Source organism: Quercus lobata, chromosome 4 (assembly GCF_001633185.2).
Source record: "Quercus lobata isolate SW786 chromosome 4, ValleyOak3.0 Primary Assembly, whole genome shotgun sequence".
Classification (NCBI taxonomy): Eukaryota; Viridiplantae; Streptophyta; class Magnoliopsida; order Fagales; family Fagaceae; genus Quercus; species Quercus lobata.
The window spans coordinates 20522512-20544267 of NC_044907.1; the positions used below are offsets into that span (position 1 = coordinate 20522512).

Below are 21756 nucleotides of genomic sequence, written 5' to 3' on the forward strand. Positions count from 1 at the left end.
ACTCCTTGGAAGAAGTTTCTTCTCATGGCTAGAAATTCTAGCATCACACAACTTCCAAGAGTTGTTGGGATTGTACCAAATATCATGTTTTCGGAAATGTCTAATTGTTCTAATTTTTTAAATTTCCTACTTCTATGGGAAGGACACCTGTCAATTGGTTGGCTTTCAAGTCTAGAATAATTAGGGAGACTAAGTGAACAATAACTTCTGAGGCTATGGTACCACTATTATTAAGGTACAACCTTAGCAAATTTTGGCACTGACCTAGACTTAAAGGGATGCTGCCTTGAAGGTTATTATTTCCTAAATTCAAAATTGTCAAAGCTGTTAAATTTCCAAGGGAGGATGGAATGTTTCCAGAAAATTTGTTTTGGGATAAATCTAAATATACTAACTTATGAAGAATTCCAATTTCAAAGGGAATATTACCTGATAATTTATTGTTCCCAATCCGCAAGTCCTCCAAGTTGATCAGATTTCCTATCTCAGCAGGAATGTTTTCTGATATTTTATTATCATCTAGATAAAAATCGGAAAGAGTAGTTGAGAAGTTGCCAAGGCATTTAGGCAACTTCCCCCCAAAGTTGTTGAGATTTATTTCCAAAAAGGTGAGATAAGTAGTATTTGTCAAAGAACAGAGAAAACTCAAGTCTTCTGTTTCTCCACTTCCAAGATGGTTGACGGAAAGGCTTAAAAATGTCAATCTATTTAGCTTCTCCAAAGAAGGAACTTTTCCACTTAGTTTATTACTAGCCATTTCAAATGTATCTAGATTTGTGGCATTAGATATTGAAACAGGGATGGATCCAGTAAATTGGTTCTCAGAAAAGATAAATTCTTCAATATTTGGTAGAGTGATACCAATGTCGAATGGAAGAGACCCTTGGATTTGATTTCCACCTACAGCAAAAACCCATAAAGAAGAGAGATTGTACATTGAGCGAGGAATGGTTCCAGAAAACGTATTACACTCCGCATCAATAATTGAAAGTTTCATCAATTGACCAAAAGAATTAGGGATACTCCCACCCAAATTATTAAAAGTTGCAGAAAATATTTTTAAAAATGATAAGTTCCCGAAAAAAGGTGAGACAGTTCCTGTAAGGTTATTCCTATGAATAGTAAAGAATTGGAGCTTTGTCAAGGAGGTAAGCGTAGTAGGAATTTCTCCTACCAATTGGTTACGACTAACACGAAGGGCGACAAGGTTGTTGTAACCAGATAAATTGCTTGGAATTTCCCCCTGTATTGTGTTATTGTACAGTTCTAAGACTAGCAATCTAGTCAAATGACCAATTTCTGGAGGGATTTCTTTATGAAGTGTGTTGTTTTGTAGGCTTAGATTCCTTAAAAAACTTAAATTCCCAACATATGGAGATATAGAGCCTACCAGTTTTAGAGATCGCAAGTTCAATACGGTAACCCTTTGGTGTCGGCGGCCACATGTAACCCCTTGCCATTGACAAAAGTGGATGCTATCATTCCAAGAGCTCATAACCCTAAGAGGATCATGGATTATCTTGGCTTTGAACTCAAGCAATGCCAAACGGTCCGTCTCATTATTCCCGCTGACCACTGAGGTGACAAATATGCCCAGGCACCAAAGAAGAATAAAAGCGTGTATGGAAAAAGATGAAGATGGAGCTGCACTCAGTTGCAAAAGCCCCATGCACTATGGTTGAAGGAACTTTGTTTAGCTAAATGTTCTGGTGATTATATTTTGAAGGAAAAAGATTAGTTTACAAACTAGCAACTGCGTATGTTGTCCAGAGAGAGGGCTGATTTGGCTGTGTAGCACCTTAAGAACAAGCAAATATATAGCATGGGAGGGAAAGGAGAAAATTGGTGCAAGAATTTCAGTGTTCGGACCCACTCCAAAATTGCAAGAATAACTTGAGGGTAATATTCAGGAAGCATATTGGAAAAAGTGTAAAGGACATTTTTCCCCCTTTTTTTTTGGGATGGTAGGAGAGTATGATTTCTTAGTTAGAAATATCACCAAATGCCATTTAAGTTATAAGGTTTTGGACTTTACACAATTGTAAAATTTACATTTAGATTCAAACGTAGCAATTTTTGTCTAACTTTTAGGGGTATACATTGGTAAAACCTAGCTTTTATTTTTATAATGAGAACTTTGCGGCCGATTCTTATCTTTATCAATTTGATGAAAATTTTATTTTATTTTGTTTTTGTTTTTGTCTTTTTTTTTTGAATTTGTATCTAGACTCACACTCACCATTTTGTTATATATATATATATATATATATATATATGGAAGTGTTGTCCTGGCTTTAAATTGAACTATTTCATTCCATATTTATGAGACATCTTGAAAATTCCATGGACCTATGGTGTGGTGAAATAAATATGAGACTTTTAAGTTTAGGTCACGTCCCAACACAATAAGTCCATCAGTACTTTCTTTGTGTCATTTGTATTGGTTAAGGGCGGATATTGTAACTATTAATACTTAATAGTGACAAATTACAATACATCATTTTATTTTTTTGTTAGTATTTTTTAGCTCTTATAATTGTGGTAAATTACAATAGACCATTATTATTATTATTTAAATTGTATATTTTACCATAAAACAGTATTCCAAAAAAAAAAAATTTGTTTGCCTCAACACATTTCTACTAATTGCTCTTTTTTTAATTTTTTTTTTTTTTTTTTTTTTTACATAAATCAATATAAATAAGCTGCCAATATTATTTGCATTTTTTTAAAAAATTATAACATATCAGTCCAAAATATAATCTATGTCATCATTCCCCCAAACCTCAAGATAGGGGAATGTAAATATCCTAAATTGGTATCAAGTCGCTATTATTTGTTACAATAGTTATTACTATCATTTTCTAATGTAACCCAGTATGAAAGAATTAACGGTGTAAATGTTCTCATTTTATTAATTCAATTATATATATATTCTCATTTTTGCTGCAAACTGTTGGTCAAAGATAAATTAAATAATAAATATTATTTTTATACATCTTAACATATACTATATAATATAAATAATAATAATAATAACAAAAACTAAATGAAAAATTATTCTTTTTTTTTAATAGAAAACAAAGAACATGTTCCAAACTTTTAACCATAAAACTCATAACATCTTCTCTTTCTATATAGTGGAAAGAAAAAATATTATTGTATTCCTACACCCCAAAACTCTCTAAATTAATGCAAATGAAAATGAGATTGTTTTTGGAAGCCTTTACTAAGGAGATCTACTTATATTTGTAATCTATAATATATATATATATATATATATATATATTCATGTCAACTTTGAACAGACTATTTTACTCATTACTCATGAAATATCATGAAAATCCCATAATCTCATAATATGGTGAATTGAATGTGGTAACACTGGGTATACATCAACTTATGACTTATGTGACAACGTCAATTGCTAATGCAAGTAATTTTCTTTATGAGAAGAGCTAATGCAGTAATTTGAAAGCAGTGCTGAAGTGTGTCAACTTTCAATGTTAGAATAATTGAAGCCTGGGCTCAAACTGGGGAATCTAGCTAGTAGTGGAGGTTTTGGAAAATTGGTAAATATTAGTATTATTATGGAGCACTCACTTTGGTTGAAGTCCATTATAGTTATTGATTTGAGTAAATACTTTTTTGGGAAACAATTTTAAGTCAAGACTGATTATCGAAAAAATCAACTTTCAAGGTTAGAATGATTGAAGCCTGGGCTCAGATGGGAAATCTAGTGGTGGAGGTTTAGAAAATTTGGTAAATATTAGTAGTATGGAGCACTAGCTTTGGAAAAAGTCCATTATGGTTATTGATTTGAGTAGACTTTTTTGGGCAACAATTTTAAGTCAAGTCTTACAACTTACGTTTATATATAAACGCGCGTAAGTTGTAAGTCTTATAGTTAGAATAATTGAAGCCTGGGCTCAGATGGGAATAATTGAAGCCTAGACTCAGTGTGTCAACTTTCAACTTTCGAATAATTGAAGCCTGGGCTCAGATGGGAAAGTTAGTGGTGGAGGTTTTGAAAAATTGGTAAATATTAGTAGTATGGAGCACTAACTTTGGTCAAAGTCTATCATAGTTATTGATTTGGGTAAAGACCTTTTTGGGCAACAATTTTAAGTCAAGACTTACGGTTTACGTTTATATTCCTATAATGAGTCTTATGAAGGGTATTTTTAAGGAATTTGTTAATGAACTATGTGATTTAGAAAATATTTTAGAAATTTTTTTATGGGCAAGAAAAAAATAATTAATTATTTTGATAGTTTTTTATATATTTTTTATGCAAATGATATCAAAATTTTTATAAAATTGACTATTAAAAAATTCACTAAATGCACATATTACCAGGACTCTAATAATAATTTTAAGGGGTCTAATGTTAAGAGTCTTAAAGTTTAGTTGGTTAATGTTAAAAGGTTTATTTCATTATGTACATTAAGGGTTCTAATTCATTAACCCTCGACTAGTGAATTGTCATAAAAAAATTTGCTTAAAAATAACAACCTTGTTTTATTTATGTTTTTTTTTTTTGTTGAAATTATATTATGAGTATCGTTTCAGATCCTATTTTGGTTTATCCATTGGAATGACACTATATTATGAATACCATTTCAGATCCTATTTCAATTTATCCCAAAAGGGTCATGAGTTATCTTGGCTTTGAACTCAAGCAATGCCAACTGGTTTGTCACATAATTCCCGCTAGTTACAGAGGTGAGAAACAGGCAAAAGCACCAAAGAAGAATAAAAGCATGCACGTAAAAAGATGAGGGTGGTGAAAGTCCCACGGAATATGGTTCAAGGAACTTTGTTTAGCTAAAATGTTGGTAATTGGCTATGTGTTGAAACGGTACATCTGTGTCTTGTCCAGAGAGGAAGAGGGCTAATAGTATGGCTATTTAGCACTTCAAGAAGCAAATTTATAGCAAGAGAAAGGAAGAAAATCAGTGCAATGTGATGGTCGGACTCACTCCAAAATTGCAAGAATTATCTGGGGGTAAAATTCAAGAGCAACTAACGTTCACATTGATGCCACAATTTTGGTTCACACAAAAGACATTTTGTGGGACCTAACTGGGTTCTATGGAGATCTTGACACGGCACAACCACCATTCTCTTGGAAATAGCAGATTTTAGATCATGGTTCTAGAGATTGATTCTTGCCTTATCATGAGGCTGTTTGTTTAAGCTGTTGTGAAAACCTTCAAAATGGGCATTTGTAAAAAAAGTTTGTGTGTTTGAAATGACATTTTAAACGTCTTTAAAAATGTAAATTGATTTTAAAACGTGGGTTTAGGTTGCACAGATGCCTAAACAAACAAACCCATATAGTTGATTGAGATTAAAATCATGGACACCTTAAGGGATGGAGTCAGGACTTGAAGTTAGGGGCAGCTTTGCTATTGGTTGTGTGCCATAACTCTAGACTTCGGCTCTATTGCTTAACAGGTAGTAGTTATTTATTTATTTGTGTTTTTTATGTGTGCATCTAGGTATGGATAAAATTCTTTTGTTTAAAATTTTTTAAAATGCCGAGTTGTTTGTTTGGGTAAAATCGGTTAATTGGGCTAAATTGTTTTTGGCTTTACTATTGGTAATTTTTGTTGTTGGGTAATTTTTGGGTTTGTTTATTTTGTTTTAGATTTTAAATTTGACTTTAAAAGGAGGTAAATGCTAAAATTACAAACTTTTCTTAACAAATTGCTAATGTGGTGAGTGATTATTACTAAATAAAAATATAATGTAAGTGATGGATTCATATGCAAATTAATAAAAATTTACTACTTTAACAGTTTATAAAAATATTGTAGAAAAGTTTGTAGTTATTGTAGTAATCTTAAAAGAATTAATGATATTGTTAAGATGGATAAAATGTAATTTATAGAACAAAATTGCTAAAATTGATACCTATGTATATATTAATATTTTTTTTAAAAATAAATTAGGGGGGCCATTGCCCCCGTTGTCCAAGTCTCCCACCGTCCTTGGACACGTTGTCCCCCTTAGGTGAAACATGGTCTCTCATGCATACATAAGTCCTCTGGCTTCTTCCTCTAAATTTAAAGACTTCGGTGTAACAAGGACAGGTCTTCTTTTTTTTTTTTTTTCGAGAAAGAGGACAGGTCTTCTGGGTCATATGCAATAAGTCCTTTGGAGTTTGGACTCATATTTCCATGGGGAATCTTAACCATTCCGTGATTAAATTTAAAGACTTTGGTGTAACAAGGACAGGTCTTCTTGGTCATACGCAATAAGTCCTCTGGACTCATATTTCCGTGGGGAATCTTAACCATTCCGTGATTAAATTTAAAGACTTTGGTGTAACAAGGACAGGTCTTCTTAACCCTGATAATACTCTAACATCAAGACACCATATATATTTTGGTTGTGAATGAAAATTCCACAGGTAAAATTTTCCTGAGTAGTTAATTTGGTACTTCAATTTATTCTCTCATGTTTACAAATGTGATATGTTGGTGAGATAAACACTTTAGGGAAATTCCTTGAATGATTAACATAACATATAGAGACACACTTTAATCCAAAAAGTCTAAGCTCAATGGGTACATAATCAATTATGTTATAGTAACAACTCATTTTACTCATCTTTATTCAATGTGAGACTTCACTCACACGTGTATACTCAACATGATCAATGCAATCCTTCTATTAACTACTGCCACTATTAAGTACATATTAGAGAGGTTCTATCTCTCTCCCATGCCTTTGATTCATATTGACGTTGGATATAATTTTATTATTTTATATACTTTGATACACCTTAAGTGGGGATGGGGGGAGGGAGATTCAAATGTTAGCAGTCACGATTATGATGGACTATATATATTGGATATTTTTGCATTTTGGTAAGAAAATGTGCCTTTTGGATTTTGAAGATCATAATTATGTTAGGCTATTTTCAAGTTTTATTTTGAATCATAATTATAAAGTTGTTTGAATTTAATTACAATTGGATTTAAGAGTGTTATAAACCTTTTTTTTTTTGAGAAACAAGAGTGTTATAAACTAATACTTTGTTAATGTTAGTTGAGAAATATTAAACACAAGCTTTATCCTAGACCTGGAAAAATTGGGCTCGAACCCATTATCTTGCCTAACTCAGAGGATATAAATGGGAAGGGGTAGAGTTTTTTTGAACCTATGAAAAGACGAGTTAACTCGTACTCAACCCACTGAAACTGTGGGTCAAGTTTACATGCAGGTCACACGGGTTAACCCATTTTTTCTTCTATATCTATTTCGGCCTTTTTAACATCACCCTTTCTCTCACTAGAAAACAGATTCCTTTCTTTACTTCTCAATGTTTCTCTTTCAATAATCCATTCTCACACAACCGGAGTTTGGTAAGGGTCCTCATATTTTCATCTTTCCTATGCAACCCATCTTCTCTTCTCAAAACTTTGTTCTAGCTTAGTAGTTGAAGGAAACAACGTATACTCTAGTCTTGCTTGGCAAAGAGCACCACTTACGATTTCTTGTTGCATTTAACTATTAATGGTGGTAGTTTTCTCACCGAAACCCTGAAATTATTAAGGCAAAATTGGTTACTACATTTTCAGGATTTAGGTTAAGAACAATCTGGTGATAATATTTTTGGTGTGAAAGATTTAGAAGTACATGCAATGTGTGATGCTTCTTTTAATCGGCATCTCCAACGAATTTGGCAAGTACTTCCAATAGTGTTTATATATATATATATATATATATATATATAATTTCATAACAAACTAATTATTGAAGCTATGTTATAATATGTTTGGATTTTAACTCCTTTAATAATAATTTATGGGTGTTCTACACACGTTAAATCTTATAAACATACCATTTTTTTTTCCTGGTGTAGTATGTAAAGGAGATAACTTAATGAGAGTATGAGACTCATAAATCATAATATTTGCTTGGTGCCCTAATCTTTTTATTATTTTTATTTTTATTTTTGATGAAATTGTTTGTAAGTATGTAGGTGAACAGGCTAAAATCGTTTCCTATTGGATTTTACTTTAATTGATTATCACATATATAATTCTTTAGGATTTGACAAATAGCATCATTATGTTCTGCCGAGGTGGATCCACTTTTGACAAAAAAATAAAGCTCCGGAGCAAGGCCGACATTGACTCTAGAGGTTTAATTTAATTGCAATTCAAAGATCAGAATAGTTTTTTTTTTTTTTTTTTTTTTTGGACCTTCAGTTTCAATGGACCGGTGGGTGTGTTAGCTAAGATTAATTAATCAATCAATTTAAAACCTATCCATTTTGAAAAAAAAAAAAAAAAAAAAAAAAAAATCAAAGATAAAGAATCTTCCAGATCATGAATGCAATTATATAATATTGACTATATTAGTTGGCATACTGGACACGATGGAATTGCTGAATGTGACTTTTTTTTTTTTTTGATAACCTTGCTGAATGTGACTTGAGTGACACGTCCATGTCTAAGAGGTTTTGACATCACAGTGGTCGGGGAGACAAAACCACGACCAGGGGCTGAGCCAACCAGGGGGGCATATGCCCCCTGACTCCTCTCAAAATATCCCTTAGGTACTTCTGTTCTTAAGTAGTTTGCCTACCTAATATGGTGAAAACAAAAATACTCTCTCTAGGGAAATAGACCCTGACAGCAACCTGACAAAGTAAAAACAATCTCCCTCACGTATCAAAGGATTCAAAGCATGTGGATTTTCACTTACTTCACTATTTTTTTAAAATAGCTTATATCTTGTGACAAGATTCTTGTCTCATGTTTTCACCCATTTTACTGGTGTATTTTTTTTTTTCATTTTTAAATTCACCGTACATATAACTTTTTTGGTTAAGTAATGCTATAGATATTAACAAATTTTACTACATTAATCATAAAAGATGATGTATTACCATCACAAAAATCAATTATATTTATTTATTATTTTGTTGAGTGGTACTAATCACATTCTTACCACTTCAATTTGTTAGCTTTTTGTAATAAAACTTGTAGCAACTTTAGTATTTTTTTTTTGTCTCAATTTTTTTAAGTTTCTATTCTATATCTTGACTTTTTCAATGTTTTAAACTCTGTTTTTATTATAAATCCAAATTTGTTCACAATTGTTTAATTGTTTTTTTATTATAATCAATTAATATTTTTTAAATTAATTTTATTTTTGCCATCAACTTTTAATTTTGCCTTCCTAGATTGAAATCCTGGCTCCACTACTGTTCATGGCCGATAATTGGTAATACCACCAAGCCACCATGGCCAATGATGGTTTAGGCTTTAAATATATATATATATATATATATATATATATATATAAACAATGATGGTTTAGGCTTTAAATATAACAAAACACAGTGACACAGAGTTAAAAGCAAGCGACAAAGCCTACTTGTTAAGAACCAGAAAAATCTTAAGTAATTGGAATCTAATATCATTACTGCCAATTAACAACAAAACAAATCCTGAAATTTAATAATAAGTAAGAAAGATCTTCTATAAACCAACTAGGTATTGGTACTGACAAATAAAAATGAAGAAAAACAATTAAAGCCATCACCCACTATTCTTCTAATCTCTTATTTAAATTTCTCTTTCAAAGTGGTAAATTTCAAATCTATCTTCTGAAACTTAGAATGCATATAAGAACTTTAGTAGTAGTATTTTTGTGTTGTACAGCTTAACTGAAAATGACTTTAGAGTTTTAAGTATTTGGCGAATTATATTAAGGGTGCTATAAAAAAACAGAAAATGAAAACAGAATATACCATGTTCTGTAACCTATAGGTCTTTATTGTAGAAGAGACCTTGGCTACAAATGTTAATCAATAGAACGTTAAACACATAAGTTAATTTATGAAGAAAAATTACTCACTTGATACAAGAGGGGGAAAAAAAAAACTTAGTGCTGCAGCTGAATTAACCAACTAGGGAGCTACAAATTATTTGCACCAATGTTGCATAACATAAAGCTTGCAAACTATGATGGCAACTGTAAGCGACTAAATTTCTAGTTTGAAATAAATCAAACAAGTAAAATAGTTTCACAAATGCGAATTTATATTGATGATTGTGTGGTACAATTCTCTGAGATTACAAAAGAGTGATCCTCTGATTCGATCTCCTTGCAAAACTTATTGATTAGATTTATGGTAATGTGGATTTGACTTGAACACAAAATATCCTTCAATTTGGTCGATGGATGGATCGAAGATTACTGAAACGGAATTACAATGAATCTCTGGCTATGAGCTTGTTTAGAAATCCTTTGTTCTTCGCGTTCTTCGTGTTCTTCGTGCGTTCTTCGTCTTCGAAGGTTTGTGGTGGAAGTTCTTCGAAGCTTTAGAGGCTTGAATCCGTTGAGCTTCAATGATTTGTGAGTTGTTGATGTTTTCGGACACTTTTGGCTTGATTCCCGTGAACTTTAGGATCTAGGCAGATGATCTGGACGATTCTGCTTCGAATGTTCTTCGATTTTGGGGTTGAAGTTCTTGAAGTTCTTGAAGGCTTTGAGGCTTGATCTTCACAGAGCTTTTTCACTTCTGAATTCTGGTCCTCTAAATGTCTCAGGAAGGCTTCTATTTATAGGAGTTTTGGGGTGGGTGAGCGACACGTGGCGGAGCTTGATTGGTGACACATGTCACAGCTTGATTGGTCCGCTTAAGTCATCGCTTACACGTGCGAGGCTGCTTGAGTCATCGCTTACACGTGCGAGGCTGCTTGAGTCATCGCTTACACGTGCGAGGCTGCTTGAGTCATCGCTTACACGTGCGCTGATGCGTGATTGGCTCTTGCATGACACTTGGCAAATTTCTGTTGGCTTCTGAATAGTGATAGCAAAACCTAGCAGCAATATATGGTGTTCTGTAATTGGCTGTATTTTGTGGACTTGGTAATGTGACGTGTCAGCTTGTGATAGGTCGGGAATTTTCCCTCTCTACAGCAACCTTCATGATAAGTCATCAGCCTACCTGCAGTGAAAGAAGATAAATTTCAATACAATAAGCATTGGTTGAGGTCATTGAGGTGAGTGAGGTCTTTCCAACAATAACAAAAATTTAAAAGATAAATATTAACTCTTTACCTACAACTTAATTTGATAATTAAGTATCATTTTTTATTTATTTTACCTTTAAGAAGATTCATGGTGCAAGAAAGCAAATTGGTGGAAGCATCATATCTCTACTCATTTAATATTTATGGAATTGGCAATTCAATTACTTAGAAGATTTAGAATTATAGACAAGCAAGATTTGTCCAACAAATGAGTTTATTTATTTATTTATTTATGTTATTTTTAAGAAAAAGATGATTGTCCAACAAATTAGTTAACTCTGTAGCCTTTACAAGTTTACATCTCTGTCACAAATTCAGTACATTTGGCAATAATTTAAGCTGAAGTCATTGATAGAGATTTCTGTCTAGACTAATAGGATATTAGCCAATTTCTTGTGATCTCAGTCGTTCCAATAGTGGAAATCACCCAAATGAAAAAACTTTTTAGGCCCCATTATATATATATATATATATATATATATATATTTCTGAAAAAAAAGAAATGGAACAAGCTATATATTTAACGGATAAAGGTTACATTTAGGTATTAATTAATTAATTGGGGCCAATCTAATCCTATGTTGCATAACAGCAGAATGAGCATATATATCAATTTTTAAGCGACTCCATTCTTCTCAGTTTTGCTAGGGAACACAATGCTTATGTTGTATGATTTTCATATTAAATGGTGGGTGAAACTCGTTTTGTTTGTTTGTTTTTTTGTTTTTTTACATTTTTTTTTACCAGCAAGTTAGGTGAATAGTGGGAGAGGGGGTTGATGGAGGAGGTAAGTGAAGGGATATTCTATTTTACACCACTTTTTGGGGGTTTGTTTAGAAATTGTGGGATGTTACTTGAAGCTATGATTTACGTAACTTGGGAATAAAATGCCATGTTCAAGCTTAATTGGGTATTGTCATTAGGATTGCTCCTATAAATTAATAGCTTCAAAGGTCACAAATTCCACCCCTTAGCTTTGATTGACTGCTTTTCTTTAAATGACCACCTGCAAGTCATATGACTTTTAAAAATTGAATTCTTTATTTTGCCCTTACAAATTTCTTAATATACTGAATATTTATGATCATGTGACCTGCATGTGATCAGTAATTTTAACTGTCAACTAGGCTATATGTATAGACATAAAAAGAGTTCCTTGGAGTAGCACAGGATTCTAGCTCATAATTGTTACATATCTAAGTTTCCTCCGAATTTGGTCAAGAAATATGATCAATGGGCTCACATTTTATTTCACGCTCTAACTAACACTAATGGTCCTTTTGGATTGAAAAGATGAGAGGGAAAGTAGAGTAGAGTTGGCTGGAAACTAATCTAATTTATAACCAACTCTGCTCTACTTCAATTCCCTTTGCTCCCCTTCTCTCCCTCAATCCAAACAAGCATTTAATTGTCTTGGGAGTTCAAAATTCGTCCTGTTCCTGACTTTTAAATTTGGTTAATCCTCCTCCACTTCACACACTGATGCCAGAATCTCGTCATCTTTAAGGATATACATTAGGCATGCCTTTCTTGCATGAGAGCTCCAACTTTGGGTAGGCGTGGAGTTGTGAAAAATATTCTCCTAACATTAGTCATCGACTCATAAATATTGCTTCCACTTTGTTTAATAATAATAATAATAATAATAATAATCTATGCCTTACAAAGATTATGATTTTCTTAAGCAAAAAATCTAGGACCCACACACTTTGACATAATTTTGATACATGACAATTGAAAAATAGATTTTTTTTTTCTATACCAAATATTAGTTGTGGGTTTGTGTATAAGTGATATAATCCAATCACACATTTACAAATATGTAAATCCTTAAAGTGTGAACAAATGCGTGTCAATAGAAGAGGCATTTTCTTAAGATATTCTGAGAAAAAAAAGGAGAAATACTTTTACTTTGGATTCAATATTTTTTGTTTAAACCTCAAATTTCAAGGCCACGCCTAACTATGTTGAATTTATGGTGGGAGTTGGGAGGAATTTTGCTTTCATTAGAAAGAATTATTTATAGAGGCGAGATAAAAGTCACGGATTGAGATATGTATTGAAGCTAGTGCAATTGTTTAATTACCCGTTACAAAATTTTTTACTCTTTTTCATTTTAACTTTGTCTAACTTTATTTTATTCAATAGTGAAGATTGAAAGTTTCTTTTTTCAATTCTCAATCTTAGCCACTAAGAGCTATTGCACCAGGTGCAATACTTATCTCAATCCAAAAATCACGAGCATATATATGTTTCAAATAGTGGTGATAATTATAGGAATAAAGTCATTTCCAAAATCTTTGGAACTATAATTAATGTGGATTTTTTTTTTTGGTTAATAATTCAACAGTTATAATGGGTAGGTGGAATTTGAAGATCCTTAGACTCGATTAATCTACACTTTTAAAATTATTTTATTCTTATCATATTTCAATTTTATATTGCAGATAGTGTTTTCTAATTTGTAAATATTTATTTTTAATAATATCTACTAGAAAATATCTATCTATCTATCTATCGAGAGAGAGAGAGAGAGAGAGAATCTTAAGTTGGATCTAATAAATAAATTTATTACAATATTTTTTTTTTTATAATGGCAAATTTTGATGAAAATATCACAAATATACAAAACATTAATTAAAAAATATTTAGAAGATTGTAATATAATACAACAAAAAGATAATAATGAAAATAATCATAATAATGTAGAAATAGCTAATACATTAATTTTTTTTGAGGAAATAATACATTAATTATCTTGATTTTGTAAAAATACTAGATTCTTTTTAAAAACCATAAGAATTTTGCCAATAATAATTGTTGATCAATACTTTTTTTTTTTTTTTTCCCCAACTGCAAATGGGCTTGAAACCTCAAGTCCAACATAGACTTAGGCAAATTGTTAAATTATGTAAATATTGTCTTGTGTGATTTTTTTTTTTTTTTTTTTTTTTTTTTTTCGCATATTTTTTCTCCATTTTTTTATCTCAAAAATCTAGAAATTATTGTATATTTCCTGTACGTACGTCCATTAAACACTTGTAGTTAGTGTCTATTTACAAAATGAACCATGGAGCAATGGAGTACTCTCTAGGAGTGCATTTCTGCGAAAGGTCCCGCATATAATTACAAGAAACAAAAGATGGACATTGTGTATGTATTCTAAGTTGGCTGCTTTACTCCTTTAATCCCTTTCACTTGTAGTTATCTTGATTGCCTCGCGGTAGGTATGATGTTGACGGACAGGTCTTCTTTGTCATGCCATATCTACTATGCCTACTTCCTTGCGATTCCCCGCTATGACATTTTCCAACCCTAATAATACGCAAACACTAGAACACCACATCTTTTGTGTGTAGTGTGAAAGAACCGACAGCGCCGTGATTAAGCAATAATTGGACGGTCTAATAATTACACATCATGGTGCCAAGTAGTGGATAGATGTGATAAATTAATATATATAAAAAAAGGCAAGATATAAACAGGGATAAGGCAAAAAAAAAAAAAAAAGTGAAAAAAAATGACCAAATAAAAAAACCAATGAAGAAAATTATGTGGAGTTGATTATTTTATTTTGGGCTGATGTGGAAACCGGGAGCTTCAAAATTATATGAGGCTTTACCAATTTGCTGTAGAATGAACCCAATTAGAAGTAAACAATTTTCTATTGTTTGGTACTAATGTTATTGATGTGATGTTTACTCAAGATCTGCAATTGAGAAGGAGGGAGGGTCTCCTTTTGGGATATTCTATTTTACACCAATTTTGGGGTTTTTTTAGAAACTGTGTGATGTTTAAGCTTTGGCTTACTCTACTTTGGAATAAAATGTCACGTTTTAGCTTAATTGGGTGCTGTCATTAGGATTGCTCATGTAAATTAATAGCTTCAAAGGTCACAAATTCAACCCCTGGTTTGATTGACTGTTTGTTTTTATTGATCACCTCATATGACCATAAAAATTGAATTCCATTTTGTCCTTATAATCAGTTAATGTTCTAAATGTTTATGACCAAGTGACTTGCATGTGACCGTTAATTTTAACCATCAATTAGGCTACGAGGTACATACACGGAAAAAAATTTCTAGGACTGGCACTGGAAGTCAAGCTTGCAACTGTTGCTTATCTAATTTTTTTACTTTGTACACTGAATTTGTTCAAGAAATATAAAGGGGCTTGCCGTCCATTACACGACTCTGACTAATAGTACCTGAATATCAAGGGGTTCGAAACATCACCATTCTTGCACTAGTTCTCTTCTTTCACTAGCTATAAATATGCTTCTTCTTGAGCTGCAAAGCAACGAAACACACAGTTGTATGATTTCAAAGTCCTAGTTAACCAACATTTTAGCTAAGCAAAAGCCTTTTCAACCACAATATTGAGTGGGGTTTTGTTCACACCTAAGTTCCGCTCCACCATCCTCATCTTTTTCCATGCGCACATTTATTCTTCTCTGGTGCTTTGGTCTGTTTCTCACCTCTGTGGTTGGCGGGAATAATGAGACGGACCGGTTGACACTGCTTGAATTCAAATCCAAGATTAGTGATGATCCTCTTGGGGTGATGAGCTCTTGGAATGATAGCATCCACTTCTGCCAATGGAAAGGTGTTTCCTGTGGTCACCGACATCAAAGGGTCACTGTGTTGGACTTGCAATCTCAAAATCTGGTAGGCTCTATATCCCCAAATGTTGGAAATTTAAGTTTTTTGTGGAAGCTAAACCTTGAAAACAATAGCTTTTATAATGAAATTTCTCCAGAAATTGGCCGTTTGCACAGACTACAAGTCTTGCTATTGAACAATAACACAATAAGTGGAACAATTCCTAGCAATTTGTCCAGTTGTGCCAACCTCAGAGTGTTTCATGTGGCTGTTAATAATCTGGTTGGAGAAATCCCAACAAAGCTTGGCACCTTGTCAAACCTCAAATTCTTTATTATTCATAAAAATAATTTGAAAGGAATTATCCCACCTTCTTTTGGAAACTTATCATCTCTGGAAGGGTTTTCTGCAGCTTATAATAACTTGGGTGGGAGTATCCCTGATTCTTTAGGCCAATTAATCAAACTTGAAATCTTTGGTGTGGATTCAAATAAGTTGTCTGGTACAATTCATCCCTTATTCTTTAATATCTCTTCAATGAGAATTATTGATGTAGGAAATAACCAAATCCAAGGGCATCTTCCGTCGGATATAGGTATCACCTTACCAAATTTAGAAACATTTACCCTTAGCAACAACCAATTTATTGGATCTATCCCTGTTTCAATATCTAATGCCTCGAATCTATTTACATTGAATTTGGGTGGTAATAAACTCACTGGAAAGGTTCCTTCATTAGAGAAGCTAAATAAAATGAGGTTGTTTTCCATAACCCAAAACCATCTTGGAAACGGAGGGGCAAATAATTTGAGTTTTCTTTGTTCTTTGACAAATGCCACCAATCTAAGAGATTTGGAGATTAATACCAACAACTTTGGGGGAAAGTTGCCCGAATGCATCGGCAACTTCTCAACTACTTTGACCTTTTTCTATTTGAATAATAACAAAATATTAGGAAAGATTCCTAATGTGATAGGAAATCTGATAAACCTTGAGGACATAGAAATGTGGAATAATAAATTTTCAGGCAACATTCCCTCTATAATTGGAAACCTTCAGAAATTACAATATTTGGATTTATCTCAAAATAATTTCTTTGGGATTATTCCATCCTCTCTTGGAAACTTAACAAATTTGTTGGAGTTGTATTTAGAAGACAATAATCTTCAGGGAAGCATCCCTTCTAGTCTAAGTCAATGTCGAAATTTGATAACTTTTCATCTTCTAAATAACAATCTTAGTGGTATCATATCCTCGCAAGTTTTGGGTCTATCATTCTCACCAAACAGCGTTGACTTGTCTGGCAACCAATTCACTGGTGTCCTTCCCATGGAAATAGGAAATTTAAAAAATATAGAACATTTGGATATTTCTGAAAACATGTTATTTGGTAAAATTCCTGCAAGTCTTGCAAGTTGTGTAAAGCTAGAGTTTCTAGCCATGAGAAGAAACTTCTTCCAAGGGGATGTTCCTTCATCTTTGGAATCATTAAGAGGTCTTGAACATTTTGACCTCTCTAACAATAATTTTTCTGGCAAGATTCCAAATTTTTTGGAGAGCTTTGATTTCTTACAATTATTGAATCTATCATACAACCATTTCGAGGGTGAGGTACCAACAACTGGAGTATTCAAGAACGCAAATGCAACTTCAATTCAAGGAAATGGTGAGCTGTGTGGCGGCATACCTAAGTTTCAGCTTCCTAAGTGAAAATACAACAAATCAAAAAAGAAGTTGACTCTTATTGTGAAATTAATAATCTCTATACTTTCTGGGCTTTTTGGAGTAACTTTGATTCTATTGCTTCTACTTCTTTGCTCTTTAAGAAAAAAAAGGAAGAAAAATACCTCAATTGATTCAATAAATTTCCTTTTGAATGTATCTTACCAAAGTCTCCTAAATGCTACCAATGGATTCTCTTCTGCTAATTTAATTGGTAAGGGTAGCTTTGGGTCCGTGTATAAAGGAATTCTTGATCAAGGTAGAAATATGGTTGCTGTCAAGGTGCTTAACCTCTCACGTCACGGAGCTTCCAAAAGTTTCATGGCCGAGTGTGAGGCTCTAAGAAACATCAGACATCGAAATCTTGTAAAGGTACTCACAACATGTTCAGGTATTGACTATCAAGGTCATGATTTTAAAGCTTTGGTATATGAGTTCTTGGGAAATGGCAATCTAGATGAGTGGTTGCATCCAACTCCAAGAACAAATGAGGCTATTGAGGAACCAAGGAAGTTAAGTCTTCTTCAAAGGTTGAATATCGCCATTGATGTTGCTAGTGCATTGGATTATCTTCATCATCGTTGTGAAACACCAATTGTTCATTGTGACCTCAAGCCTAGTAATGTTCTTCTTGATGATGACCTGATTGGACATGTAGGTGACTTTGGCTTAGCAAGATTCCTTCATGATGTTTCCCAAGATTTTTCTGCTAATCAATCAAGCTCCATTGGGGTTAGAGGAACAGTTGGTTATACTCCACCAGGTAAATATATTTTACATTTCTTAAATTTAGTTTTCTTTCTTTTTCCCATAGTCTCCTACCATTAATTCAAGCATGAAATGATAGATTCAATATGGATGTATTGTATCTAGATGATAAAATTAGGGCCGACGAAATACAATTTGATGCCTAAGGTAATAATTTTAAGTGAGATTCTTAAAATAGTTAAATACAAATCAAATAATATCTATTTAACTTTTTAAAAAAAAAATCAAAGTTCTTGCTTTTTTGAGATGCAAATTACTAATTCAGCTATTGTATTTAGGTTTTAGTGACGTCTCTTGTACAACTAATAATAATTAATTAACTTAATCAACACTCTCATATAAATTTTATTTTTGCAAAACAGTATAGGGTTTCAATTGAATTGGATTTCTATTACCTATATTTTAGCAGCCTTCTTGGAGGTGTGAGAAAAAAAAAAAAAAAATACCAAACCCACTTTTTTTCTCTTTTTTAGAATAATTTTTTTTTTTTTTTTGATGTGGTCCTTGGGACTCTTTTATGAAATTTTATGCATATAGAACCTTAGGCCTAGACTTAAAGCTGACCCTAGATAAAATGTGTCATAACAAATTTTCACTTCTCTTTATTATTATTATTTTTCTTATTACATGCCATTGAAAATAAACCTTTATTACTTGTGAGATTTTTTTTCTTTCCCTTCTTTTTCTAGTACAAATATTTGCCTATCTTACGACATATGTTACATGCAATTGCAGAGTATGGTATGGGAAATGAAGTGTCACTATATGGTGACATCTATAGTTACAGCATACTATTGTTAGAGATGTTCACAGGAAAGAGACCTACTGATAGCATTTTTCAAGATAATTTAAACCTTCATGACTTTGTCAAAGCAGCTTTGTCAGAACGAAAAATTGACATTATAGATCCTAATCTTCTTTGGGAAAGGCAAGAGGAAGAGACGAGGAGGATAAACAACACTCGAAATGAGGATCAAAATGGAAGTTCCAAAATTCAAGAATGCTTGATTTTGATACTTGGAATTGGAGTTGCTTGCTCCACAGAATTTCCAAGCGAAAGGATGAACATCAGTATTGTTGTAGTTGAGCTTCATAAAATTCGAGAAAGCATTCTTAAAAGTAGTATACAAAGACAACGAGTCTACCCTACAGGTAAATTTGTTTTTTCATTGAGATATATATATATATATATAGAATTTGGTAATGTATCCACCCACACCACATGATCTAATTAACTTAATAAAGCCATTCCAAATGTTTAAGGAAATCATATAGCAATTAGAAAGCCACTGTACATCTTGCAAAACTAAAAAGATTGGAGCCACTTCAAATTTTATTAGTTCATTCTACTATACATAGGATTGGGAATGAGTCCAATTACTCTTCCTCTTCTTCTCTTTTGTGTGTGTGAGAGATTTGGGTGATTTCCATTATTAATTAAAGAGACATCACAAGAAATTGGCTTACGCCCCCTATTAATCTAGACAGAGATCCCTATAAAGGACATGAGCTTAACTTATCGGCACATGTACTAAATTGTTGTGATAGACATGTAAATGCTACAAATTTTAACTAATTAATTTATTGGAGAAATCTTGCTTGTTTAAAATTCCAAATTATTATGTAATCTCTCATATATATATATATATATAATAAAATAAACATAATTAGATGCATATAACATTCTTAACTAAGGCTAAAAAACTTTCTCAAATAAACATATAGTTTATGGGGTAAAGTGTGTATTCACATAGTTTAAGGAGGTAAATGTTTATTCTCATAGTTTAGAGGTGTAAGTGTAAAAGGAGATATAATTTAGGGAGTAAAGTGCAATTTTTCCAAAATGTCTTGCAAGGATGTTACTTGGTAAGAGTATGCAAATAGTTCATTCTTGATTGATTCATTAAATTAATTTTTGTTATTGTGATGCAATAAATTTATTTCACATTTACATTTTTCAACTAAAGATATTAACAAACAATTTTTAAGAACATGGTAAAAAAAAAAATTCATTAAAATTTACATTTGAACTAATATTAAGTTTTTGTAAGAAAATCTAGATTGTGTTTGTATATAGAACTATATATTTAAGTATTAGGTATTTTTTTATGATAGATATGTATGATATCTTCTAACTAAATGGATTGCTAATTCCATAAATATTAAAGGGTAAAGTACACCACCCTCCAAGACGTTTATTGTAATGACACTCCTCACTTGAGATTTATATAAATGCAACAGCTAAGTCCATTGAAATTTATCTTCCTTTATCACAGGTGCACAAGGTTGATGACTTATTATGAAGGTAGCCAACATAGTTTGTCAAGTTTATGATATATTATATTGGAGCAAATAATTTGTGTAATTCAGCAATCATGTCTTTAATGTACTATTTTCGTTAATTCAGCAATCATATTTCTGGCTTGGCTTAAAGATCTGATGTATTTTCTCTCTATGGTTTCAATAAAAAGGCTTAGTCTTTAGATGCCTAGGAAATGTAGATCTGCCTCTATTTGAAGATTTTCATTATTTGAATTAATTTGATTCGTTGAAAATATGTTCCACCACAATTTGTTTTTGTATTTTAGGCTGATTTAGCCTGTTTTTCTTAATCTATTGGTCTATGTTTTCCCCCCAAAAAAAAAAAAAAAAAAAAAAATCACTATTACTTGTCAAATATTATAGAAAAAATTTAATAACAAAAATCAATTAAAGATCTTTTAATTTGTAAAAATTTTGTACCTTTAGCATTTTCCAACTTTTAAAGGCCATAAAAAATTAATAGTTTAAATTTAAAATAAAATATATAAGTCCAAAAAAATTAGCTCAACAATAAAAATTACCAATAGTAAAATTAAATATATATATATATATATATATATATTTATTTAAGCCCCATCAACTAATTTTATGCAAAACAAACAACCTGGTCCTCTAAAAAGTTTTAAACAAAATAATTTTTTCCTTGTCCAACACGCACACAACAAAGACACCAAAAAAATTCTCAATGATTAAGCAATAGAGTTAGAGGCTAGAGCTACCACACAAAGTGAGCAGCAAAGCCGCCCCCCTAACTCCAAGGTTTGACTCCGTCCTCGGTTGAAACTATCTCTAAAAAAAAAAAAAAATTTGCCCAGTTGCACATGATCATCAATAAAAATAAACATCTCAAATCCTAAGAGGGTGGGAATACGTTAGTTGAATGAGAAATAGAAACTTGTGGAATTTTCATTCACAATCAAAAAAAGAAAAAAGTGGTGTGTCTTGATGTTTGTAATGGTTAAGATTCTCCATGGAAACATCTCAAATCCTAAGCGTGTGATAGTGATCGAACCAAGAGGCTGAAGCCACAGAACTGATAGGCATGACTCATGAGCATTACCAAGAAGACCTTTTCCTGCTTGTTACCCCAACTCCTTGTTTGGTACATATTTACAAGAAATGTCTTGATTACATGACACAGCACACTAGTGACTTTCATCAGCTCCAGCATTCTAGGAGCTACTAATCGTACAGAAAACTTTTTCATCTTTGCTATCATGCTTGGCTTAATTCTGTAAAATAAGTAAAACATATCAAAATTACTCATTTGTTAAATTG

The 21756-nt window shown here is 32.2% G+C and overlaps 1 protein-coding gene and 1 pseudogene across 1 annotated transcript; one reads left to right on the forward strand and one right to left on the reverse strand.

Moving 5' to 3' along the window:
* Positions 1-109: 109 nt before the first annotated feature.
* LOC115984800 (LRR receptor-like serine/threonine-protein kinase EFR) lies at positions 110-1669 on the reverse strand. Its single transcript, XM_031107802.1, has one exon. The coding sequence runs from the start codon at positions 1667-1669 to the stop codon at positions 110-112; it is 1560 nt and encodes a 519-aa protein (XP_030963662.1).
* Positions 1670-15348: 13679 nt separating this feature from the next.
* On the forward strand, positions 15349-20650 carry LOC115986767 (annotated as a pseudogene).
* The last annotated feature ends 1106 nt before the right edge of the window (positions 20651-21756 follow it).